The sequence below is a fragment of the Odontesthes bonariensis genome, chromosome 3 (genome assembly GCF_027942865.1).
Source record: "Odontesthes bonariensis isolate fOdoBon6 chromosome 3, fOdoBon6.hap1, whole genome shotgun sequence".
NCBI classification, from domain to species: domain Eukaryota; kingdom Metazoa; phylum Chordata; class Actinopteri; order Atheriniformes; family Atherinopsidae; genus Odontesthes; species Odontesthes bonariensis.
The window spans coordinates 12,763,444-12,789,817 of NC_134508.1; the positions used below are offsets into that span (position 1 = coordinate 12,763,444).

Here is a 26,374-nt window from a genome sequence, read left to right on the forward strand (position 1 = left end):
TTAAGCAATGGTTAGTGGGAACAGAAACGAAATTACTATTTTTGAATACCTATTAAAGAACGAGTAATAATTTAGATATACTGTTTAAATACGGCATAGGCAATGTGCCAGCCAGACACAAGCCCGGAAACCCCAGCACTATTTCCTTGTTGAGCTGAATTCACCTCCTGACCACTGGGGGCGCTGTGTGCACGAAGTGTTTTCTGTTCTGTAAACCGTCAGCCATCTGCCGCAGTCAGTTTGATCCAACGGGAATGGAAAATGGAGGACTGACCGAAGAAAAAAACGAGGGCATATCTTCGGTATTTCTAGAATGTTGGTGGGTAGAATGAATGCATTTGATATTTAAGTCGCATTTAAGCTTTCCACTATGTGTAGGCGACGCATTATTTCCAAAACTGTTACGTTTGTACCAATGTAGGCATTGAAGTTGAGGTTGAACGTGATGCCCCTAGCTTAGCGTTTCCCATTACTTGTGCACACCTGCTTTAAAAATGTAATTTGATTTCTCAACATCTATCATAATTGTTAATCTCTACGGAACTAGCATTTCGTACTGTTTGTGTTTTGTTGGGTTTTTGTTGTATTTTTTTTTTTTTTTTTAAGGTTGCCTAAATGCTAACGTAATCGGGTCAAGAGCGCCGTTAGCGGCTAACAGCGTTAGCTTTGCTTGCTGGTTGGAAGCGCACGTTTTGAAACACTCAGTTCCACGTTCGAGACTAAGGACAGACCACCAGAAACAAAATATAAATGTTTGTGTTAAATGCAGGTTTAAGATTGCAATAGTTTCGGGGTGTTCCTCTTCGTTACCAAGAACTACCTGTGACAGTGTCTGTGTGTTATTTAACCTAAAGGTAAATAGTGAAGTGGTTTGGCGGACTGTTTTGCGGCCACCGTTGGCAGTGTCGGGAGTACAGTGGGGTTTTAGTTACTATCGTAATATTTATATTGCCTTGTCTTAACCTTCGAATAAAGGCGGGCTTTCTAAACTTGTATGTTTTTTTTGTCGATATGCGTGTATTCAGGACGTATATTGTTGGTAGGAGATTACTCTTATGTCATGCGCAACAAGGCCCATATGCAGCTTCCATCTTTGGGTGTCGCGCGGCCACTGCTGGGCCTACGTAGGCCCACCCTAGACACCCTGTATTTGCCTCGTAATAAAATCTCTGCGTGTCAAAGTGGAATTAATTTAAAACAATCCACATTGTTAAGCCAAATCGGATCTTTGCCGCGGGCCCCTCCCACCTCTCTCGGTCACAGTTGCTGCCCCATTCACGTGGCACGGTGTCGTGACCGCATTTTACTCGATCACTTGCAGGCAATCGGCGGATATCTCTCCCGTTGTTGACGGGGCGGGCCGCGAGGAAAGCAAACGTAAATAAGACCTATGGCAAGATATGAGTACACGCGATCGTGTTTGTATTTTAAAGTGAGCCAGCCCCAAATATCTGTAACGTACTTTAAACGGGTTAACAGTGCAACTTTTCGCAGTGCTTTGCGTAGCAAACAGTTCTATTTTCATGTTAAGTTATTTCTTCCATTTGTAAGTGCTCAGACTAGTTGGGTTACTGTTTCATATCCCATTCATGCATGTATTCAATTTTACCAAGATGTACGTGATTTATTTATTTATTTTTGCCATTGTCACACTGTTGCATCCCTGTTTCTTTTTGAGGCTCTGATTACTCAGAATCTACCCCCACTGTTTTGTTTTGTTTTGTTTTTGCAGATCCTTTAACCTTCAACTGATGATAACTGATTTGATGCCTTTTTGTCTGAAGAGACATCCTATTACCTATCATTGCTGAGCTGCAGGTATGGACAGTGGCTGTTTATTCCCTTTATAATTGTACTATAGGGTAAAAATTTAAAAGATTTATATATTCCTTAATTTTCATTTGTTGTAATTATCAACACAAGCATTTTCTGCATAATGTGTGCCCCTCATAATATCAGTCATTCATTCTAATGCTGACCATGCTGTCCCAGTTTTCATTGTCAACTTTGACTTGTGGACACTTTGTCAAATAATTGATAATTATTTGAATGATCAAATCAATGTTATTCTCTTTGTTTTGTAGATAATCTGTATATGCACATGAAAACTCAGTTTCTGAACATATTTCATTTGTCAGAATGTAACAACTGTAGGACATTACATAGTTAATCATTTAAAGTGATATTTACTACCTTTAAGCTCATTCCTGTCACTGTATCTGTTCCCCTTCATTGCAACTGTAGGGAAGTTGATAAGCTACTAAATTGAAAATGCCACATATATTTATGTATACTTAGATCAAACCATTCGTGTAGGATTTGAAAAAACTCTTTGGTTTGTTAATTTAATGGGTACAAGTAAGTCTAAAGACAGCTAAAGTCTGGCAACCCCTTCAGTGTCTGAATGACTCATAGATGGTCTCTTGTGCTCTTCTCTTAACTGTAGATGTTCAGTTTGAAAGTAGTGACTCCATCATCTATGGAGGAGAGTGTGAGCCCTGAGCTCTCTCTAGCTCCTGAGCCAGAGCAGAGCCAGAACTGTTTGGATAACTGCTCTCAAGGTACCTTGAATGAGCTTTTATTTCCCTCGTGGTATTCTAGTTATATTGGACACAACTTCTGTGATCTTTAAATTGATTTTAGATTAAGGTTAAAAAAAAAAAGTATGGTAAGAGTGGTGGCAAAATGAACCAGCCACCTTCTTTCCTTTTCTTTTTTTTTTTACATTTGGTACGTTTACATGCACAGTTGAGTTGAGCTTTGGTTTAGAGTCTGGTGATTTCATTGAACTTGTGTCCTTGTCCCCTGTTGCATTTACAGGATTGGAATTGATTTATTTTCTGATGTATGTTTGGTTCTGTGACGCAAAGTGGGGGTATGTCCCCCTTAAGCTTGTTGGAATTGGCCTTCTTCCAGTCAATATATTACGTTACGGACCCAAACAACTGACTATTTAACTGGCGGCAAATTGGTACCATGTTGACCAGTCAATTCCACAGCTCTGTCATTTTAGTAAACAGTTTGACTGTTTTATCAAAAGATGGACAATATCCAATGCGTCTTCTTCTGTGTTCTAACATCCTTTGTTACGTGCCTCAGCCGATTTGAATCAAGTTTAGTAGATGCATGCTGAAGTAACTGGATCCCATCATTATTATCTGTTGTTTGTCTAGCTTTGATTTCATATGATTTGAGTTGGACTAGCATGTTTGCATGTATTTCATGGTCTGACAAGCATGTTTTCTTTTTCTTTTTTTCTGGAGTCATGTAAATGTGCTGAGTGAAGCTAGTTTTGTGGCGGTGTTGCCATGGTGCACATTGGTGATTGCCTGTCATGATTGTTTGTTTGTTTACAGGGTTAGGAGAAGAGGATAACAAGCAGAAGCAACGGTTTCAAACAGAAAGCGAGAATGTGGTCAAAGAGTTGCTAGAGCAGCCAGATAAATCTGTGAATGCCAACAGTGAGGTAAAGAAGACTTGGGGTTTCCGTCGGTCCACTGTTGCTAAGAGAGAGATGCCAGTGGAGGCAGCAACCGACAGCCCTGAAAACCGCTGTCCAGTGCGGCGTAGTGGCAGACAGCCCAAGCGTACTGACAAACTTGAAGAATTCCTCTTGACTGCCAAAAGAGGGGCAAGGAGGAGTGCTCCTCCCAGTGTGGAAAGTGGAGATCCTCCTTCTCAAACTCCAACCGATGCAGAGACTGCTTCTGAAGCCAGCTTTGACGGCAGTGCTGATTCCAAGGCTGTAGAGGACAAAGCCGAGTCCCCTGAGAGGAAGACGAGAAGTGGCGCAAAAAGGCAGACTCAAAAGAAAACTCGAGGAGGGAGAAGGACGAGAGGCGGTGGCAGAGCAGCGGTGAAGGATGAGGGCAGCTCTGAGAATGAGGAGGACCCTAAAGATGCTGGCAAAAAGGATCAGTCCCAGGATAACAGTGAGGAGAAAAAAGATGAGAAAAGTGATCCCAGTACTGAAGTTGTAGGGAGCCTCACAGTGGCGCAGACTCAGCCTGTGCTGGACCCTGAGCAAAAAGAGGCCATTGAGGAGATGGATGTGTCGGAATTGAAAAATGACAAAGACGAAACTGAGATGGAATCCGACGAGAACAGCACAGACCAGTCTGCAGCTATGGCAGGAAGACGTGGGCCAATAAGAACTTATGTCAATAAAATGAGGGCAGCTAAAAAGAACACTACACCTGTGAAATCCCCTGCTCCTGCCAGCAAAAACCCTGCTCCTGCTAGAAAGGACACAAAGCCCAAAGGCACCCAAGCTGCTGGAAAGATGAGCATGCCTCAGATGGAGGATGACGAAGATAATGACTCTTCTATGTCTTCGTCCTCATCTTCCTCATCCTCATCATCAGTTGAGTCTGATGATGGAGGCTACGACCCCAATGCACTGTACTGCATCTGTCGTCAGAAACACAATAAACGGTACGTTTCATTCAGTAATGTGGGATTGGGAGGGATTACTATACTCACTGCCGGCTAATATTCAACTTAATAGACACAACTGTTGTTACAAATTTCCTCTCCACATTAAAACACAGTAAACGTAAGCTTCCTTTAGCTGGTGTATGCAAGTCTGAGGAAAGGCGGTGACCGTTATGTCCTTTGCCTGCTAGGTTTATGATCTGCTGCGACCGCTGCGAGGAGTGGTTCCACGGGGACTGCGTGGGCATCACTGAGGCTCGCGGGCGCCTCATGGAGAGAAACGGGGAAGACTACATCTGTCCTAACTGCACGGCCAAGAAAAACCAGCTGGTCAGGCCGGCCACATCCATCCTCCCCACAAGTGCAGAGATATTGAGGGCCCAAGCCTGTGTTGCTGCTTTAGTAAATGTTTCTGGTGCTGCGAGCTCCTCCACAGCCGCTGAGAAAGCTTTCTCCGCTGGAGCAGACTCGGGTCCTTCAGCTATTCAGGCCGTGGCACCACATCTGCTCTCCACAGCGAGCGGGGCTGAAGAAAAGGGAGCAGAAGACATGGGTATCAAAGGCAGAATAGAGAAGGCCACTAACCCAACCGGAAAGAAGAAGATCAAGATCTTTCAGCCGGTAGGTCCCTGCACCTGATGTCAGTCAGTGTGAACACTTTCCAGTCATTAAATAACTGTTTGAGGCTGCTAATATATTCTGCTGGTCATCCAGTACATTAGTGAGCCATAGTCACGATTAAAGATTAGATTGCCTATTTTTATGCTTAAAAATAACTATAACTCCAAATGATGCATACTCTTCTTCTTCTGCTTTATTCCTGACATTGTAATACATGATCTGTATATGCACACAGACATCAAGAGCATGGCAATGGGCAGAATAGCAGAGATTAGTTATCAGTTGAATAAAAAAGTCCTTTGTGTATCAGATAGAATTTTTGCTTTGGTATGCTTATTTTTATCTTCCGTCATTTGGTTAGTAATTTTATTTCACACTGACTCTTAGCAGGCAGCTCAGCAGCCAGTTCAACCTAAAGCAGACCTGAAGGCCGCTGCGGAGAGAAAGGGAGCATCCACAGTAGAGCAGAAAGCAGCAGCAGACACAGAGCCGAGGGTTGCAACAATCGTGGAGGTGAATACAACACCAACGGTGGAAGTGCCAGAGGACCAGTCCGGGCCGAAGGCCGAGGACGACTCTTCCTTACCCAAATGTATTGGCCCTGGTTGCGATAATGACGCACAGCCAGACTCTGTGTACTGTGGACCTGACTGCATCCTGAGACACGCTGCCGCAGCCATGAAGTCCATCACCGACGTCAAAGAGCCCAAGCTGAAGGACAAGTCCAAGGCTCAGAAAATCAAGTCCCCGGCAAAGGTAACACGGACTGCCTGAGATTCTTTCCTAAAAGAATGGGTGTAAATGCCTAACAATTATGAAGTGGTCAGCTAGAATTTCACTTGTGGCAAAATTAAAAGCTCTCTAAAGCCTTTTAAGGCAAGCAGCTGTGTGCCATGGATACAAAACTTAGAATGTGTCACTTACTTGTGTTTTCTCGCCTGGCACCAGTGGCTACATCAGTTTGGTATGAATGTGGAAGGCTAGTACTTTACTGTCCTGTCTCTGAGATCACAGAAGTGTTTTTTTTGTTGTTGTTTCACTTTTAATATTTGTCTATTCCAGTTTTTTTTTTGTTGTTGTCCTGGCTGCACTGTACATATTAGGTAAATGTTGGTATAATTGAAATTATTGAGAGTTTTACTGTTAATCTGAACTGCTTGGAACAGTGACTTTCAGCTGCCATGTTTAGCTCTCAGATTAAGTTAACGTGTCTGTCTAATGAAGAACATTTAACCTAAATTTGGTCCAAACAGATACCCCCCCTCTCTCTGCAACACAAAACTGTCACTTGGCTGGCCACATTTAAAAAAAAAACAAAAAAAAAAAACACGTTTATATCTTACCAGTCAAGGCCTGAGGTGGGTGTGAAAGTGGCTTCGTCCGATTTGGAAAGTAACTACATTTATCAGCACGAATGCCTCTTCCTTTGTGGTGGTAACGGGTTTCAATATATCTGACCTTTTGAGGGTTTAAAGAGTATATTATCGTTCCCACTGGGTTATGCAGTGGACAAAGGCACACTGTATGCAGACGAGCCCCGTTGATAAATTGCGGTGGTATTTGGTGACTCTATGCAGAAATAATTCCAGATGAAACACTGCGGAAATGATGTCTGGTGACAAGCCTTAGCATCTAAATGAATTTGACTCAGTGAGTATCCATTTAAACCTAATTTTATACATTCACAGAATCTACAGGGAATGGTTTCTTTAAGCTTAACCGTTATAGAACAGGCTGTAAAAGAAATCCTGGTTCTCTGCTGGTTTCTATTGTCAAACTTTATACTGTTTTGCCTCTGCAACAGTAAAGATTACGTTCAGAAGTCGGTACCTCGAGTTTACTTTGCTATTCGAAGTGAGTCGTCAGCTGCTTTAGACTTTTAAAACATGCTTTATGTTAAACCTCTCTGATATAAAACTTTTAGATGCACTTTTTAACACCGGCCCTTTAAGGGAGTGCTTGAAGTAAACAAACCCTGGACATGTAAAGTGTGCCCGCTATGAATATCTTTGTCCACGCTGTGCTTCTTTCATGAAGCTGTAACCCAGCTTTATAGCGGCGCTGATGTTGACTGGTAAAGCAATGCTGTAGGCTACTAGTCCCAGACTTGGGAGTTTGCAGGAATGCCGTTGACTTGCTTTGTATTTTCTGATTTTCACATTGTGCGTAGTGCTTAAAAGAAAGAGCATGCCAGAGAGCTAATGCGTCGGCATTTGGCGCCATTTCTTAGAAGGAATCTTTCTTTTATGTTTTAGTCAAATGCATATTTCTGTATTTGTTTTATTTTTTTATGTAGTGTTAATGAAAACAAAACTGCTTCCAGACTTACTAACATGTCTGAACATATTTGTCTCTTCTCCTCCACCCAGAGGAGCGCCGCTAGCTGCAAGAGGGCACAGAAGAATACCCGGGACGAGTCGGACAGCGAGGACGATGACAGTCCCGATCCATACGAGGACGACGAAGATGAGCATGCTGAGGAGCACCCGCCCCCGCCGGCCACTGCCTCCTGGTCCAGCGACCATAATTACATTGCAGTAACACCAGAAAAGACTACACCCATATCACCAACAGTGTTAAACAAAAAGTGTATGTATCTCTTTGAAGGTCTACAGCTGTTGTTGAAACCACATTGTTGTTTTTCCATCATATATGTGGTTCTTGTCACGCTAACATCATTTAAAAATGACCCATACATTTGCGAGAGAACGTGATGAAGTGATCTGTATGGTAGAATTAATTGATGAGGTCTTGTGATTTTAATAATATAAAGAATTTGTTACTCAATGAAATGTTGGCAGCTGTGAAACAGGTAAGTGTCAGCCATTGCTCTGGTAAGTATTCAGTGATGAAGAACAACACACAACAAAAGTTGAATAATGTGTTTGGTGGCTCAGTGGAGCCTCCAGAAGCTTGACACAGGAACTTATTTCTTTAGGGTTTATTTCAGCTTGAAATTTGAGACTTCAGTTTGCGATAGCCCGAGTTCTAAATTGAAGTCAGCACTTTTTCATTTGTAGACACTCAGTCTGAAAAGTGATGCTGATCTTAAAGGAAACGGCAACGTTTCTGGATCAGGCCCACACTGTGGACTGATAAAATAACCACAAGCCTCAGAAATCACTACAGGTACCCCTTTATAAGAAGTTACAGGGCTGTGTATGAAAACTTATACACCAACGTGTGGACACATAAAGGAGGGTAATTCAGGGAGTAGTAGAGATCAATGGATTTAATGAATGAATTGGGTTTGTTTTGAGCGAGTTTTCAGTTGACTTGCTGCGTTTGCCTCTGCAAGTTTCTGCACTTCTTCAGCTGATCCTAAAAAGGTCCTTCCCTCCCTCTCCAGCAGGTAGGTGTCTCAATAGTCCTCCAAGTTGATGTGAATTTATGAACATGACTCAAATGGAGCTCATAATGTCAGCTGTTGTGGCTTTTCTCCCCTCGATATCTTGGGTTACAAGCTGTTTTTTTTTTTTTTTTTTTTAAATACACATTTTTTCATATTGAAAATGATGCATCACTACCCCGTGAGAAACTGGCTTTAAAATAAAAGGTGTCAAACTAATTTTTGGATGCCTCGATTGATTATGTGAGCAGTGTTGGCTTGCTGTCGGATGTCATCAGTTCAGCTGAAAACAAGCATTTACAACTGTTTAATCTGCACACATTACGGAGACGCGTGAGAGCCTGGAGAGGAGGTGGTGGGCCACTGGTCAGAGAGGACCCAGTCCTGCCAAGACCTGACGTGGAAAGACGCAGTGCAGTTCAGGAAGCCACGGCAGGGGATGGAGGCTGATGACTGAGGATCATACAGATGAAGAAGATGGGGGAAGACCAGCCTCACAGTTTTTCCATATACTTTGCACCTGATGTTTTTTTTATATATACATATATACATATGTTAAGGGGCTTATTTATGAGATGTGGACAGTTGTATGTTCTCTCAGCTCTTCCTTGTGAAATGCTCTGAAGATAAGAGGACATGATCTGGTAGGAATAGCAAGAGCTAATGTTATTTGAATGTGTCCTGTCAGATCAGGAGACCAGCATGGCCACTGATGGTTGTGTTAACTGGAGAAAAGTAGTAGCTCCTTTAAAGCCCTGCTATTGCTGATATGTTTGACCGGTGTGCCAACTAGTGGTCCAATGAAAACAGTTGATTTTGGTTGCTGTGGTTCTGTTGTTCTGCTCAAATGATTGTGGATTATATATTCTGTGGGTGAACAGTGTCTCCAGTGGGGTTAATCCTCATGCTAATGCAGCTGTAACAACACACTTGATATGATCAGCAGAGCTCCAACAGATCATTTGACAGGCAGCAGTTGTATCTCTGTGTTTTATGTGACTGTTGAAAGAATTAGCCAAATGTGTGATTACTGTATCACTGCGTAACTGATTTAAATGATTGATGTATGAATGTGACTTTGGCCAAGTGGCTTTTGAGGTCAGAGCTTTCATCGTTTGTTAATAGTGTCTCTGGATGACCCAATGATCTGATCATGGATTCAACTAAATTATGAGTAGATTATAACTATTCCCAAGTTGGAGTCTAAACTTTTAATCGGCTTCTGTCCAAGCTGTAGACACTGGTGGCCCCAACACAATAGCCAATGGATAAATGGTATAAGCTGCTTATCTTGCACCATTTAAGTGGGGGAAATGTCCAGCTGTAGTCTTCATTTCAGTAATTGCTGCAAATAAATTCACTGTTGGAGCTTGAACAAGCAAATTTGTCCAAGCACTCTAATCAGTTGCTCATCTCCTGTTTGGAAATGAAGATTTAGATGGAGAGTCGTGATGTCAAATGAGGAGAAACTGTAAACTGTTTTAAGGATCATGACCTCACAAATTTTAAGATAAGATTTTTCATTTTTTGGGGGATCAGAAATATTTGGCATTAACAGCACAATGTATCTGCTGCCACTGCTACAAATAAAGAGGGTCTGTTTTTATCTCCTCTGTTGTCAACATTGTTTTTATTTCAACATGTTTTTACCATAAATTGACTAATAATTACTTTAAAATGCCCTTTGGTTTAACATTGTCCTTCAGTATTTTGTGGTGTTGGGTTTTTTCAGCAGTTTGGTAGTCCGGAAGTTGCATCCAAAAATGATCATCATTGTAGTCATTCGTGTGCAGTTGCCATCAGCTGGATGTACTGTCATTTAGCGTAATGCTGCGAAACTGCTCATCACATCGATGAGGGGGGGAAAAAAGGCATGTTTTAAAATGTTGGATCTTGTTCTTGATTTTCAGCTTCTCCTAAAGAAGAGAAGCAGAGCGAGAAGGATCCAGCCCCATCTCCCGAGAAGTCCACCGCGACATCTACACCGCCAAGCAAAGGAAAAAAGTCCCCGTCAAATAAAGCGGCAAAGGTTTCCTCCAAAGGCAAGAAGCCTCCCCTTCAGGCCGCCAGCTCAAAGATGTCCAAGAAACCCTTGACACCTCTGACTAAAACTGCAGCAAAGTCCAAGAAACCACATCCGCTGCCCACCCCTGCTCCGTCTTCGTACCCTCGAGGTCCGATTCACGTCACAGGGGCGCTGAGGGTCACCAAGTCCAACTTCACCATTCCTAAGAAACAGCCCCAGCAAAAGGATTCTAGTTCCCAAAGTCAGTCCTCATCCTCAAGAGTCCCATCATCATCATCATCTTCAGCGTCCTCAGCTCCCTCCAGCCACTCTTCATCTTCCAGACATTCACATGCACCAGTTTCAGCGCCCCCTAGTTCCCCCATGCGGCCTCCGCCCAACAACCAGATGAGACAGAACATCCGCCGCTCACTCACAGACATCCTCTTTAAGAGGTGAGTCGCTCGCAGAGTTCAGCATTTTCTTTCCTTTTTTTTCATGTTTAAAGTTTGATATTTTGCATAAATGGGTCTAAACAAAAAATGTTGTATCTTCCTTGACCAGGGTTAGTGACAGCGATGATTTGAAAATGACAGAAAGCGAGGTGGGACGGCTTGCAGTTGCCATTGAGAAGGAAATGTTTAACCTCTGCCTGAGCACTGACAGCAAGTACAAGAATAAATACAGGACTCTCATGTTCAACCTCAAAGATCCTAAAAACAAAGTGAGTCGTCATGTGTGGGCATAGAATATCTGTTGAGTGCAAAGAAAATGGCTCATGTGAAGATGTCTAAGCTTTGGTTTTGGGATTTGTGATAAATTTTGGGACATGCTGTGTTTTTGTCTCAGGGCTTGTTCTACAGGGTGATAGGTGCTGAGATTAGTCCCTTCAGACTGGTGAGACTAAGCGCTGAAGAGTTGCTTTCCAAAGAAATGTCAGAGTGGAGGAAGCCTGAAGCTTCTGAGGTAAAAGTTTCTTCCTTTTGACCAAATGCCAGCTGCACCTTAACCTGAGAGTCACAGAATGCCCGTTTTGGATTCCTAATCATTTCATGGCGTGCTTTGTTTAATTAAACAGCTTACATAACGTCATAAACATTACATGGTTTTATCTGCAGGGTCAGTCTCCCAGTTCCAGGGGCCATTCAGGGCATTCCAAACTGGGAAGCAGGCATGACTCTGGCTCCCACAGTATCGACATGGAGGACGCTCCACCATCATCTGATGCAGATGTATGTATTTCTGCCACCACTTCGGCTTCTCGCATTGCTTCTGCTTCAGTAAGTGGTGGCAAGCTGCTCCTTTCCTACCTTCTTTTCACTTTGCATTAAGCTTGGGCACAATCTGCCAAAACTTGCAAATCTTTCTTTCTTTCTTTCTTTCTTTCTTTCTTCTTTTTTTCTTTTTCTTTCTTTCTTTCTTTCTTTCTTTCTTTCTTTTTTTCTTATTAATTCTTTTTTTTCTTTCTTTCTTATTCTGTCTTTCTTTCTTTCTTATTCTTTCTTTCTTTCTTTGGGGATGCACATAATATTAATGTGGAATTGTTTGTCATCACTTGCAGTTTAGGCAAGGTTTGACCTGTATCCTCTTATGTGTGTCCCTAGGAGCAAGATGAGTCTTGCTTCACTCCTTCGACTTCAGCTCAGTCCTCTGCCACTGACGGGAGCAGCAGTGGCTTGGCAGACATTTTCAGTAGCATGCTCAAAGACACCACTTCAGAACACAGAACTCATTTGTTTGACCTCAACTGCAAGATATGCACCGGTAAACAAAAAAAAAAGGCTGGCTTGACCCTGCAGGTGGATTGAACATGTTTGGGTTTTTTTTCTATTGAAAATGAATTCATCATTGTTTTGTTCTTTTGTAATCTTGCCCTGTAGGACTAAGGACAGAAGAGGAGCCTGCAGCCAAAAAAGCCAGACTCGCCAAGAAGCCTGATATGAAGCCACCTAGACAAGAATCACTTTCTTCCAGGTCGGGGGATATTGCTCCTGTCAGTCAAGCACAGGGCCCCACAGCCTACCAGCACCCAGATCCCTCAATGTATCAGCACCCGGTCCCTCTGTCCTACCAGCCCACCGTAGAGCCAGCTCTTCCAGAATCCCAACCGCAGGTCTATCAGGAGGACCTCAACAAGATGGCCCCTCCAGTTCAGACCCCTCTGCCCGTCGCCCCCGCCGTCTCTTCGGTCAGCATCACCCGCAGAGACCCTCGCATGGCCAGGCTCACCTCCAGTATGAATGTCGCCCAAGCAGCTCCAGATAAACCCATCGGCGTCGCAGCAGAGCCGCTCCCAGCTCCCGTCAGTGTTCCAGCAGAGGCCGCAGCTAAAGCGCCTCTGCCAATGCCTCTGCCGATGCCTCTGCCGATGCCTCCGGCTCCGCCGTCGTCCGTGGTTTTGCCCAAATCTTCAAAAACGAGGTGCTATATCTCATCAAGCTCTCTCATGTTTGCCAATGCCAAGTACCTCCCTAAAATTCGTTTTGCACAATTATTAGTGTTTTACCAAAATACTTGGTTTGCTGTTTTTTTTCATAGTATTATTATAAAAGAACATCTTTTAAATAAAAAAATAGTGTTGATGGAAAAACAATCTGATGACACACATCTTGTGTTATTTTTAAAGAGGGATTTGAACTAGCTTTTAGTTTTTGATGTTTAATTTCACGTAAAGAAGTGTCGGACCCATCTAAAAGGAAGATGGTTTTGGTTTTTACAGTGCATCTGATCCTCCTCTTGAGGGAGAAACGGCAATCTTCCTCCATGGTCAAGAAAAGATATGGAAAGGGTTTGTCAACATGCAGTCAGTAGCCAAGTTTGTGACCAAAGCTTACCTGGTCTCAGGATCCTTTGAACACCTGAAAGAGGTAATTTTACAAAGGAACGAATGCCTTTTTTTTTTTTTTTTTTAATTTTTAAATCTTCATTCATAAAAAGTGCTTAAGGTTATTGGTCAACACTTAACTATAGGCCTTGTTATCCTCATGGTTGCAGGATTTGCCTGACACCATTCACATCGGAGGACGGATATCTCCCAGTACTGTGTGGGACTATGTTGGAAAGCTGAAAACTTCACTCTCCAAGGTTTGTAAGAGATGAGCTTTGAGAGCAGTTTTTTTTTTTAAGTTTAAAACCTTGTATTACTTTACACTTTCTTTTTTCTTTTATTCCCAGGAGTTGTGTCTGATCCGTTTCCACCCAGCAACAGAGGAAGAGGAGGTCGCATACGTCTCCCTCTTCTCTTACTTCAGCAGCAGGAAAAGATTTGGTGTGGTGGCTAACAACAACCGCCGCATCAAAGATCTCTATCTCATCCCACTGGGCTCAAAGGACCCTTTACCCTCCAAACTGTTACCATTTGATGGGCCAGGTAAGCAATTAGGGGTGGGCACAAATGGGCCTGTGTGGTCACTTGAGTGTTTATTTGTGATTAGATATGTTTTCTTGTCAAACAGCTTTTTTCATGTCTCTGTACATGTGGTGAGTATATTTGGTGTCCTTGATGCTCAGATTGGAATGAGAGCTTGTTTATGGGTGTTTAACTGTAGGGGGTGCTAACACTCCTTGATGAGACTTCCCTGGAAGGTTTAGTGTTCATGTAACAGCTCCTGTGTTCTCTTCTGTGTATTTGATTCTGTATCACACATTTCAAATAAAAGACGTCTGCGTCGCAGGTTGGTGCCCTTTCAAGCCAGTCTCAGCCTGTTGTTTCTTAAGACTTGGCTCAGTGTAAACATTGAGAACATCATATGCAAAATTTGCCATTTTATATTTAACATATTTAATATTTAACACCAGTGATGGACAGTATCACAAATACGGCTGTGCCAAATGGACAGGACGACCATATTGCAAAATAATATCAGGTGATCTTTTTTTTCCTCTTATTGTGCCTCAGATTATGAGATACTTTGGTTTTCTCTTGAGAAGTGAAGTGGCTTTTGAAAAAAAAAAATTGGTCAGATATCTGTAAATTGATTGCTAATGCAGACAGCAATTGCTAATTGCTAACCAAACAGAAACAGTGTGACAGAAGCTATACCAACTTTATTTGAATCAGTTGAGGTATTGGTTATATCCGACTCTAGATTAGCGAATTTCTTTTTATCACCATCACAAACCTGCACAGAAAATTCATCTGGTGTAACAAAATGCTGACTTCTTGCTTGGATGCCATCAAGCCATCTGGCAGTTCCATCAAAGAATATAAGTATTAAAGCTGGCAAAGCCTCATTTCTTTCTGTCTTACTCATGGAAACATATTTAAGCTCTCATCCCAATCTTTCTTTCTTCTATAAGTTATGAATATTTGTACCTTCATCATGCTGTTTTTGTTAAATTGAAAGAAAATGGCCGTCGACTTTAGTCACTTTCGTGTGTAAGTGCTTTATTATCTTCCTGTCTTGTATGTCACAGGGCTTGAACCAGCTCGTCCCAACCTCCTCCTGGGGCTGCTGATCTGCCAGAAGGACAAAAAACGTGCCGGTGCTCCGTTAGAAGCGGAGGAGAAACGCTCCAAGACTCAAACCAAAGATGCAGATGAAACTGGACTACCAAAAGCGTCTCCTTCAGTTAGAGCAGAAAGGAGCACAAAACAGAATCTTGAGATCCCCTTCAGCACAACCCCCCCAGGGTCACCTCCTTCCAGCTCTTCTGAGACCCCCAGCAGCACCACAGCAGCCTCTGCTGTTCTTTCTCTCTTATCGTCTGTTAAAGCTCCATCTGCATCCACGTCCACTGGCAAGGATTCTCCATCCACATCCAGTTCGGCTGTTACCTCTGGTGGATCCGCCACTCCTCTTCAGACCATCCTCAACACTCTCTTCAGGAAGAAAAAACATGACTCAGATGCTTCCAATTCTCCATCTGATCAATCGGGGGAGCTCCCTGTACCTTCCACAATAATTGACCCTATTGTGCGGCAGTATGCGCAAAATTCTAAGGATAAACCAGTCGAGGAGGATGAAGACGACCGACCATATGACCCAGAAGAGGAGTATGATCCGAGTAGAGGCTATAACGTGCCCAAGAAGCCTGTGGAGGTTGTTGTCAAACGTGAGGTCTCCAAGCCGTCTGAGGTGGTAGCAAGTGAAACCGATGATGTGGCGTATGACCCCGAGGATGACTCTATTTTTGAAGAGGTCAAAACTTTAGTCCCGGGCCAAGCTAAACCTACAGCAGAAAGTATACCCAATCCACAAAAGATTCTTGAGAACCTTAAGAGGATTGGAGAGCAAGCGTTGCAAAAACAGGCAGAACAGCAAACGTCATCCACAGGGACGTCTGGTACTTCGTTGGCACTTCCAAATACACTTGCAACCCAGCCTCCTAAATCGCTCTTGGCCAGTAGTCAGCTACTTCATCTTGGCAAAAAAGTTGAAGAACTAGTGAAGTCTTCATCAGCTACTCCCTCGATCAACCAGAAGAGAGATCCCAGGCAGAGCAGGGACCCTCGCCAGGCTACGAGTGGAAATAAACCGTCCGACGAAGCAGAGGAGGAGAAGGAGGAGACATCTGCTCAGTCAACTGATTCTGTTCCTCCCATGCAGCCTGTGGCGCAAGAGCCAGAGCAACCTATTACGGCTGAACTTGCCGATTCCTTGCAAGGTCCCGAGGCATCACCACCTCAAGAGGAAGTGAAAAGTAAGACACTACCCTTCCTGCAGTCAGACACAGAAGAGGTGTCAATTCCTTTATTAGGGGAGGAGGTAGAACCTGATATGGATGTCAACTACATGGATGAAAAAGAAGTGAAAACTGAGGAAGAGGAGCCAGTCATGGCTGAAACGGAGATGGACAAGTACAGTCTTTGGCCAAATGCTGCAAGTATTTTAAAAGCGAACGAGGACTCGGAGTATGAGGAGAATAGCCAAGATGCACCAACTTCAAGCTATTATAGAGAGTCTGCAGACACATCCACAATAACTTCTACAATCCCAGTACTCACTCAGAGCTCAATAGCTGACACTCAGTCCCGTCATGTGCTGCATCACATGTCGGGGCCAAGCTTTGATGATGAGTACAGACCTACAGCTGACATCCCCCAACAGTCCAACTTCCCCGCACCCCATTCTATGCAGGGGCAGAACCTGATAATGAGGCCTCCACATGTGTCTATGCTGCCGCCCATGCAGGGACCGCCGACGTCAGGCCCCCCCCCTATCCAGGGGCCACTTCCACCCATCCATGTTCCTCCCCCTGTGCGTGGTCCTCCCCACATACAAGGAGACAGCAGTCAGCAATATGGTCCGCCTACGTCCACATACCCTTCCTACCAGAACCAGTGGCCAAGCGCCCAGCCGCCCCCGCAGCAGCCACCTCACAGACCACCACCACAGAACATCATGCCACCCAGAGGACCACACCTGCCATTCCCTCCAATTGCTCAGAGAGGCCCTCCTCCACAAATTTTTGATCACTCCGTTAACCCTCAGCACATTGGACAGCAAGGCCCCCCCCCAGGCCTGCACCCACTACCTTCTTTTGATGGACAGAACAGTTTACCTCCACCAAGATTTGCTGGTCCTCCACCTCCTTTTAATTTCCCTGCAAGTAGAGCTCCTCCTCCACCTTTTGCTGCACCACCACCCAGTCACTTTGATAACAGGCTCCCACCGCCATCCCTCTTCCCAGGGCCTAGGGGTCCCCCACCGTCTCAGTACGGTGACCAACAGTATAACAAAGACACTCCCAGTAACTCGTTCAAGCCAAATATGGACCAGAACCCAAACGCTCTGCATATTTTCAAAGACAATCAGGGCCCTCCACCTGGCCCAGCTTACCGGGCTCCTAACCAGTATGAGGACAGAAGAGGTCCGCCTCCCGGTGGGGAGATGAGTGGACTGCTGTTCAAGCCACAAAACCCTTATGGGAGTTCCAGATTATCTTCTTCACCACCGCACCGAGGGTCTTTTGATGAGCTCAGAGGTTCCCCGGCTCAGGAAAATAGGCCCCACTCTTCTCAACCTTTTGCTGGATCAGAACGGTACCGCTTTGATTGGCACTCAGATGAGCACAGACCTGTTCGCCACGGCGGGCCTTTGCTGCCAACTCCGATAGAAGGACCCCTCGGTCCCTCAAGTCGCCATGGAGCCCACAGCCCAGAACTTCACAGGGAAGACCTATGGCGCCACCATTCTCCTGAAATGAGGAGAAGGAGCAGCACCACCCATGAGGAGCCAGATCCTCGCGGCATTGAACGTTTTAGCCGCTTTGAAGGAATAAACAGAGAACTTGTTACTGGCTCCTTACAGTCCTCGGAGGAGAGACAGAGAGAGCCATCTGAGGACCGACGGAGGGAAAGGGAGAAGGAAGCCCCTCATGGTGGCAGGCCATCATGGGACAGAGGGATGGGAAAGCGCTGGAGCCGAGAGCACGAGTGGGACAGAGGCAGAGAAAGAGAGCGGGATCAGGAGCGTGGTCGAGAAAGAGAGCGCAGCAGAGGGAGGGACAGCGAGAAGCAAAGGGAGGCGGAGGGAGAGCGACACAAGGACCAAGACTCTGACAAGAGGCGAGACCGAGAGAGAGACAGGGAAAGGGACAGAGACAGACCTAGGGACACTGAGCGGAAAGACTACGACCGTGACAGGACAAGAAACCGTGACAGAGAACGAGAGCGAGACAGAGAAAGTAGACGAGACAGATCCAGAAGCAGAAGCAGAGACAGAGACCGTGACCGTGGCAAAGACCGGGGCAAGGACAGAGACCGAGATAGGGAAAGAGATAGGGAGAGAGAAAGAGACAGGGATAAAGATAGGGAAAGAGAAAGGGACAGGGACAGGGATAAGGACAGGGAAAAGGAGAGGGACAGAGAAAAGGAGAGGGACAGAGAAAAGGAGAGGGACAGAGAAAAGGACAGGGACAGAGAAAAGGACAGGGAAAAGGAGAGGGATAGGGAAAAGGAGAGGGATAGGGACAGGGACAGAGAAAAGGACAGGGAGAGGGAGAGGGACAAAGATAAGGAGAGGGACAGGGGTAAGGAGAGGGAGAGAGATAAGGAGAGGGACAGGGGTAAGGAGAGGGAGAGAGATCGTGACAAAGACAGAGATCAGAGCAGAAGTAGAGAAAAGAAAGAGGAGAAAAAGGACAGTAAACACGATACATCCAAGGAGAAAGTTAAAACTTCAGAAAATGACAAAAAAGCTTCCTAGTGTTAATTTTGTGGACATCACACGAGGATTTTCACTCTTAAATCTGTAACCAGTCAAACGTCACTGTAAATGTAGATGAGCAGTATTTCGTTAGATTTTCATTTGTGTTCCTGTTAGGAAAAAAAAGAAATTGAAAATGTTTATATTTTTTGTCACTTTAAGGTTTCTACGTTTGTTTTATTACCTTTGAACACAGAAAAAGACCACCTAAGTTGCTTGTGTCCAATGTGCATAATAAGTAGGCTGCTGAGTCCTCTTACATGTACCATTCTCTTGTTGAAGCCTTTTTAAAAAAAAAAATAATGTAACTAATGAACACAGCATTTCCAATATGTAAATATGAACATATTTGTATATATACTGATGTTTTTAATCATACTTTTTCTAAATGGAGAAAATAAAAGCCATATATCTGAGATGGATAAAGTGAAGGTTAAGACGACACCGTTGAGACACAACTTTGAATGAAAAGGCTTCTACTATTTACATCCCATAAATAGTTCATATTAATGAAATGTCCAGATTTTGTCTCAGCTCAACCAATTAAACCAGTTCAGTGAAATCCGTGTTTGCTTTTGTTGTTACTTTGATGCTATTTTGGCTGTTTCGAGTCGGATAAATCGGGTTAACAAGTGATATCGCTACTGCTTCGATAAAAGTGAAGGATCTAAAATGAAGGACAGTTCTCCAACAGAAAGCAATTGAATTTGAATTTTTGAAAATTGAACATTAAAGGGATAGTTTGCCTCATACAATACAGCTTCATGTCAAAAGAGGCGAACTATCCCTTTAAGTATGGGATCAAACATTTCCAGTGAAATAATCACAGTAGTTGATTAGCAACGGTCAGTGCTTTATTTGCTCCAGTTAGCCACACGATAACGGGAGCTTCCACTTTCATGGAAAACATATTCACCCAGTTAAGATTACAGAAGACCAGTTCAAGTGAAGCAATACAATTTGAATAACAGCACAACGTCATAAAGTCTATAAATACTCGTAAATACTCGTTTCATTCAACACAATAAACCAATGTAGAAACTTATCAAATGACATTAGATCATTTGAAATGAAATGATGAAATGAAAGTATCAAGTTACCAGCAATATTTCAGAACATTTGTATAAACTAGAATCCTACTGTCATCAATTTATTGTGCGGTGCTTTGGCTGCCTCCTTCGTGTCTCAGCATGGGCTTCACTGTCAACACAAACAAACACTCCAGAGTGGAACTCGAGTTGACAAGCATTTTGCTTTTAGCATTAATAATGTTGGGGTGCATGAGGCCTCGCCCACAACGTTTGGATTTTCTTTGGGCACCACACAAACTCCTCTTTAGGATTGTAGTTCAAAAAAGCAAACTCGATGAGTTCCCTGCGCTTTTTCTTATCGAGCACGGCGAACACAAAGTAGTTGAGGACGCTGTCTTTAACAAGTGGAAGCTCTCCGTTGACGAGAGTCTCTCTCAGGAAGAAGTGGACCAGAGGGGCTTGGTAGTGACGGTAACCCAGGGTTCCCAGGCACTTCAGTATGCGGGTGATGCGCAGGTTGTTGTGCGTGCGGCTGCCAAACCACAAAATACAGAAAAAAATATATTTAAAGGATTTTGTTACTTTTAGTGAATGCTTTCTTAAAATGTACAGATGGCTCACCTGTTAAGGTTATCAAACCTCTCTTTCCAGTTCTTTGCTCTTTGCACTGCCCCTGTCTCCTCGTCGTACATCTCAATACCGTAGAAGTCCAGCATGAGTTTGTATGACTCCAGCAGATTCTTCTTTGCGATGTCATTTTTGATGAATGCCTGAAGGAAATGGAGAAATCCTGTCGGAATTTTCTCAAGTTGGGTTTCACTGAAAACGTTAACTCACTATCTTTAACAGGTTACCTCGATTTCCTCCTGTGTCAGTGTACTGGCTTCATAGTTCATCCCTGGCTCTTGCAGTGGAAACAGCCTTTGACAATAAAAAAAAAAAAACAAATTAGAAATTGTAACTGGAGATTTTATTTTACGTGTGATCGGAGAGTAGCTTACCACTGAATGAAAGTGTGAACACTTTCCAGTGCGTCGTAATTTCCACGCCATTGTTCGTGGAAAACGGATATGTGGACACCTAATAACAAACGCAAGTCACCAACAATAAATGATTTCATGTACACAAGATCGGCCGCAACATTGTGACCACTGACAGATGAAGTGAAAAACACTGATTGCACTGAGTTGCTGTGTTGGGAGCAAAACGGGTAAACGTAAGATTTTATAGCGACTCTGACCAGGGCCCTACTGTAATGGTTTGACAGCTGGGTTATAGGGTCTGCACTAGTGGCTGCCGTGGGATGTTCCTGGTCGGCAGAGGTCAGGGCCTATCAAAAGTGGACAGAGGAAGTAAAACCTGTGAACCGGCAGCAGGGTCATGGGTAACCAAAGCTAGGTGCTGAATGTGGGGAGCAAGGACAAGGTCGCGCGTGTCGTCCAATCAAATAGAAGACCTAATCTAGCTCAAATTCCTCAAAAGGTTCATGTTGGTTCAGCGCTCGGGTTGTTGCATATGGGGCTATGTGGCCGCAGATTGGTCAGGGTGCCCATGCTGTCTTTTTCATTTACATTATGTGGATGGCGTTGGATATCTGTGCATTTATTACCTGGTTAAGACATACTACCACCATGCATTATGGGAAGAAAGCATGCCTGCAGACTTTAAGCAATGTTCGCCACGGATACCTTGGGTTTCTGCCATTTAAGTAAATTCTACTTCTAATTTCTACACCTGGAAATGGTGTTACCTGATGTCAGCAGCCTCTTTACAACAGTATAAAGTGTCCCGTTACACTGCAAACATTGTCCATGAAAAGTTTGAGGCGTTGACTTGGACTCCAACTTTTAAGGATCTCAGTTCAAGTCAGCATCTGTGGGATGTGCTGGACAAACAAATCCAATCCATGGAGGCCACACCCCATAAGCTACAAGACTTAAAGGATCTGCCTCTGCTGGCTTAAGGCGGTAGCATGGTTGCCGCGTCTGTCACGGCGGTGTCGCACCGTGACGTCAAAATGACGTTTCAGGCCTGGCGCTTCCCTTGAAAAGACGGCGCAGCGCGTTGTCGTGCACCAGTCGATTTTTGTTACTTGGCGGCGCCGAGCACAACGAACCGGATGGACTGTTGTGAGACCAGGCTCAGTGAGGAGGTGCGTTTGTACAGGCAGCTGTACGAAACTGCAGTGAAACAGCACAGGGAGCACGTAAACTCCCAAAACTGGTGCACAGAGATGGGCAGAACTTTGGGGAAAGAGGGAGAGTTCTGTAAGAATGCGTGGAAGAAGCTACGGGACAGATACGTGAAGGCAAAGAAGAGGGCAGAGACTCTGTTGATGCCGGGGGCTTCAAACCTTTACCTCTTTTAACTGAATTAGAAAATTAAAATGATCCGAAAACTGCAGCAGTATCATTAATTACAGTATTCCTGCTCTTGACAGCGGCATTGTTTTCTTCTCCACTTTCGTGGTTGTAGAGTAGAGGTAACCTTCACGTAGCAGCGCCACCTCTGTGACGGAGAAAATTGCACCTACTGGCGCGCAACGACTTGCGCCACTATATAGGGTCCTATGGCGGGCACGAACTCTTGACGTCATCTACACCGCTCGCGCGAGCGGACGCAGCAACCATGCTAGAGCCTTTAGAGCCAGATACCACAGCATATGTTCAGAGGTCTAATGGAGTCCATGCCTTGCTGAGTCGGGGTTGTTTTGGGGGTTAAGGGGAAGGTTGGTGGTCATAATGTTATATCTGATCAGCATGGGTAAAAAAAATCATCAGATTTTCTGCTTTACAATAAATAAATAAAAAATACTGTCTGTATTAATGAATAGATTTACTATGACCCCAATTTCCAAATGAGTTGGGACACTATAAAATATAAATAAAAACAAAATACAATGATTTGCAGACCCCATAAACCATTATCTGATCCACAATAGAACATAGAAAACATATCAAATGTTGAAAGTGACACGTTTCACTATATATCATGAAAAACACGAGCTCATGTTGAAATCGATGTAAGAAACATGTCCCAAAAAAGTTGGAACAGGGGCAGCAAAAGTCTGGAAAAAGAAATGGTACCAAAAGAAACAGCTGGAGGAATATTTTGCAGCTAATTAGGTTCATTAGCAGGAGGTCAGTAACATGGTTGAGCACTGAAAAAAGAGCACCTTATAGAGAGGAAGAGTATCAGAAGCAGAAATGAGCAGAGACTCAGCCAATGGCAGAACACTACCGTATGTCTACAAATTGTGAAGCAAATTCAGCACGATGTTCCTAAAGACTTCCTAAGACTTTGAGTATTCCATCCATTCCCACAGTACATCCTATCATCAAAAGATTTCAAGAATCAGGAGTCTTGTGCAAGGCCAAAAATCAATACTGGACACTTCTGACCTTCACACCCTCGGGTGGGACTGCATTAAAAACTGACTCTGGAACACAGGAGTCCGGACCTTTCTACCCTTGCTGCGCCGGGGGAAACATGGTCCAGTCCCAACATTCTACAGATGCGTTGCTGTCATCAAATTTACAGTAAAATGTTTCACTTTCAACACTTGATGCGTTTTCTGTGTTAAATTGTGAATAAAACACTGACTTTTTTTTTTGCAAATCATTGCATTCTATTTATATTTGTTACAATTCAAAGAGTCCCAACCTTTAAGGAGGTGGGGTTGTAAAGCTTATAGCTGAATGTCAATAAGAGTGTCGAACAAAAGAAGTCAGAGTGTAGAGTTTCAGTAACCCGTGTCCCTTTTGCATATAGCAATTACTGTCACGGACACCCCACTGTGTGCTGGCAGCAGGCCTACCGTCTGGTAAAGAGCATGTCTCTCCGATGTAGAAGCTCAGATTGGGCATGTCCTGTTCAAAACAGGAGAGAATTTCCCTTAGACTATATGTTGTTGTTTTTTTTTAAATCAATAGTTAGCATACTTACAAATGTTTGCCCTCCCCATCTTTGCACCCTGCTTTTGTTCTGTGGGGAAACATAAATAAAAACATTTAAAAACATTAAAAAAACAATGGGACTTATGCTTCGAAGTGGGATAGTGCCGCTTTGTGTTCGTATCGGACTTACTGGGTAGTTATGCCTGTAGTTCTGCATGTCCTTTGCAGCATTTTGAAATCTGTTGAACTTGTACTGGAGGACAGAAAACACACTAAAATCAATTAATAAATAAATAAGACGTGTTATCAAATCAAATCAAATGTATTTATATAGCACATTTCATGTACAAACAATTCAAAATGCTTTACATAAAATAAAAGCATTGCAGCAGGGAGTGGAAAAAGCATTAAAAATACATAAAAGAATATTAAGAGAAACAAATAAAATCATTTAAATGAATTTAAAAACAAGCAACAAGTCTAGATAAGTTAAAAGATATTTCATGCATAGACACATGAGAACAGAAATGTTTTTAACCTGGATTTAAAAATGTCTACATTTGGTGAAAGTTTAATCTCCACTGGCAGTTTGTTCCACTTGTTAGTGGAATTACAAGGTGAACATGAGAGAGTTCTTCACACGGGAGCATGAGGTGACAAACAGGGACTGATTGCAGAACACGCATGAGGGGAAATCCTTCATTGCAGGACCTGGGGGGGCCCAAGCAGCGAGCGTCATTTGGTGAACTTACGAATCTGCTGCCGGCAGAACGAGTGGTCCTCCTGGATGTGCTCATGTCTTGACTCGGCTCAGTCTCCCAGGTTGAATCATAACAACAGTAAAACTCATCCGTGGTCTCGACTTGACAGTCATTGTTTACTTCAGATCTAATCTCCGGGACGCAGCTTGGGGCCTCCGTCTCACCGGCAGCCTCACGGACAGGCCCTTCGACATCGCAAGAAAAACGTCTGACGGGCTCTTCAGTCCCGTAGCTTCTCTCCGGCTCATTTCCGCCTACCTTTCGCCACGGCAGCGGCAGTCTACTGACAGACCCAAATGTTATAACCCATCTGTAAATGTAGCACCAGATTCGACCAAACCACCCGAGAACAGTTTGAACTTTTCTGAATATAAACATTGTGCGTGTTGACCGACCCAGCCACACGCAGGAGCAAGCTGGGAGTTAGTTTCGCTTTCTCTATAGTTCCTTTTACAGAAAACCGAAACTTTGTGCACTAACAACTCCCACAAATGGACCATCTGTTGTGTCCTAATTGGCTGCTTCTTTAAGAGCCTTTTTATTGTAATGATCAGCCCACACTGTGTTTTGTTTCAGCAGGGTGTGGAAGTTTTTTTCTGTGCCATCAGAGTTTGAATACGAATTTCTAATATTGAATTTTTACAGCATCAAAATCAGACTTTGAATTTGAAAAACCAACAGTGTAAAAAAAAAGATCAATTTCTACAAACAAAAATCAGTGTTAAAAAAATTCAACATCTAAAAAAAATTCAGTGGAAAAAGAACCAGACTCAACATCCGGGTAAACAGGGAGAAGCAATCGATCCCTGTCTCAATTCATCCAACGGCAGCCAATCAAGTTACGCTCCATTGGACAGATCAGCCATGTCCACCAACACGGGTGATGGTGCTTCGGTGAGTTTACTTTATTTGCCATTTGTGTTAGTAAAATTAAAGGTAGGGTAGGAGATCCTGGATTTTGAGTCCAGCAAAGCTGCATTTTGAAAATACCCGGTTTAAAAGTCCCAACCCTTTTCTTCACTTTCCCCCCGAAGCCACGCCTCTAGAGTACATGAACGAGCACGAAGGGGCACGAACGCTGTTCTGACAGCAAGCATCGATAGTTGCTGTATTTAGTATTTAGTATTTAGTATATGCTAACTATATGTTTAATAATGCTAGGTGCTAGCCAAGCTGGCTCTAGTTTAGCTTCCTGCCAAGCTTCTGGGCCCAGTTTTTCAAAAGTAATCCAATGGGATTTCGGATAACGGATTGGATCAAATCTTGAAAATGGGTTGCTCAAAACAAAAAGATGGATTCCGATAGAAGATCAGATCATGTAATCCGATCTTACATTTGATCTGGATAAAACCTTCGTTTTGTGTTGTTCAAAACTTTGAACTTGGTTTGGGATATATTTGATCCAAAAAAACAAGATAATCCTGATCCCATCAGAAGGGTGGATTCAGTTGTGATTTTCCAAATATTTCAAGTTTTTTTAAAACAAAATGAGTTCTGACAAAATCAATGTTTTCATATAGCCTACATTTATTCATATTTTGGATGAATACAAATAAAAAAAAGATAATTAAAAATGATAATGATGAGTAAAAAGAAAACAAAAAAAAGCTATGAAGCATTTCATATCTAATGAGATATGTCGAAAGAAAAATCTCAGAGCTACCAGCCATCCATATGAATTAGAGACAACAAAAAATGTTACTCAGTTATTCAGTAGCTAAGTTAAAAGTAGTTTTGTAGCATTCCGTCTCTTATTACATGTCCAGTGTGTCCCTCATTAGGTAGTGGCTGTTCTGGGTCTACATCAGGCTCAGGTCCATCATAATTGTCACTGGCATCGTAAGGGACATGACGCCTGGTTGCAATGTTATGCAGAACAATACAGGCCAAGATTATGTTGCATGCCACCTTCGGTTCTACTCGCAGGTAGTTCAGACAGGCGAACCTTCTCTTCAGCACTCCGTTTAAGCACTCAATGGCACATCTTGTCTTGCAATGAGCAGTGTTGAAGCGTGCCTGCTCAGGTGTATTTGCAGCTGGAAAAGGGGGCATTAGCCATGGTAGAAGAGGGTAAGCGCTGTCTCCCAATAGAATGCCATTTGGTCGGTTGGTTTGAAGCTCTCTGTA

At 43.5% G+C, this 26,374-nt stretch overlaps 2 protein-coding genes across 5 annotated transcripts; one reads left to right on the top strand and one right to left on the bottom strand.

Annotated features, from left to right (window-relative positions):
• Positions 1-215: 215 nt before the first annotated feature.
• Positions 216-19,121, top strand: dido1 (death inducer-obliterator 1). 4 transcript variants are annotated; one of them, XM_075460354.1, is made up of 17 exons: positions 216-319; positions 1,733-1,818; positions 2,447-2,561; positions 3,357-4,434; positions 4,626-5,055; positions 5,443-5,811; positions 7,425-7,644; positions 10,315-10,864; positions 10,974-11,133; positions 11,259-11,375; positions 11,528-11,689; positions 12,014-12,173; positions 12,290-12,830; positions 13,129-13,276; positions 13,404-13,493; positions 13,584-13,779; positions 14,826-19,121. In XM_075460354.1, the coding sequence occupies exons 3-17, from the start codon at positions 2,447-2,449 to the stop codon at positions 18,557-18,559; spliced, it is 8,070 nt and encodes a 2,689-aa protein (XP_075316469.1). In that variant the 5' UTR covers positions 216-319; positions 1,733-1,818; the 3' UTR covers positions 18,560-19,121. The 4 variants fall into 4 exon arrangements, with proteins under 4 accessions (XP_075316469.1, XP_075316471.1, XP_075316470.1 ...); XM_075460356.1 differs by having other exon boundaries at positions 11,528-11,641; XM_075460355.1 differs by having other exon boundaries at positions 5,446-5,811.
• A 270-nt stretch (positions 19,122-19,391) lies between these two features.
• Positions 19,392-24,694, bottom strand: LOC142376789 (opioid growth factor receptor-like). The gene is made up of 8 exons (XM_075460358.1): positions 24,239-24,694; positions 23,677-23,739; positions 23,536-23,574; positions 23,408-23,459; positions 20,592-20,670; positions 20,445-20,511; positions 20,212-20,360; positions 19,392-20,122 (listed from the first exon to the last, which is right to left on the bottom strand). Exons 1-8 carry the CDS (start codon positions 24,623-24,625, stop codon positions 19,822-19,824), a joined length of 1,137 nt encoding a protein of 378 aa, XP_075316473.1. The 5' UTR covers positions 24,626-24,694; the 3' UTR covers positions 19,392-19,821.
• Positions 24,695-26,374: the final 1,680 nt, after the last annotated feature.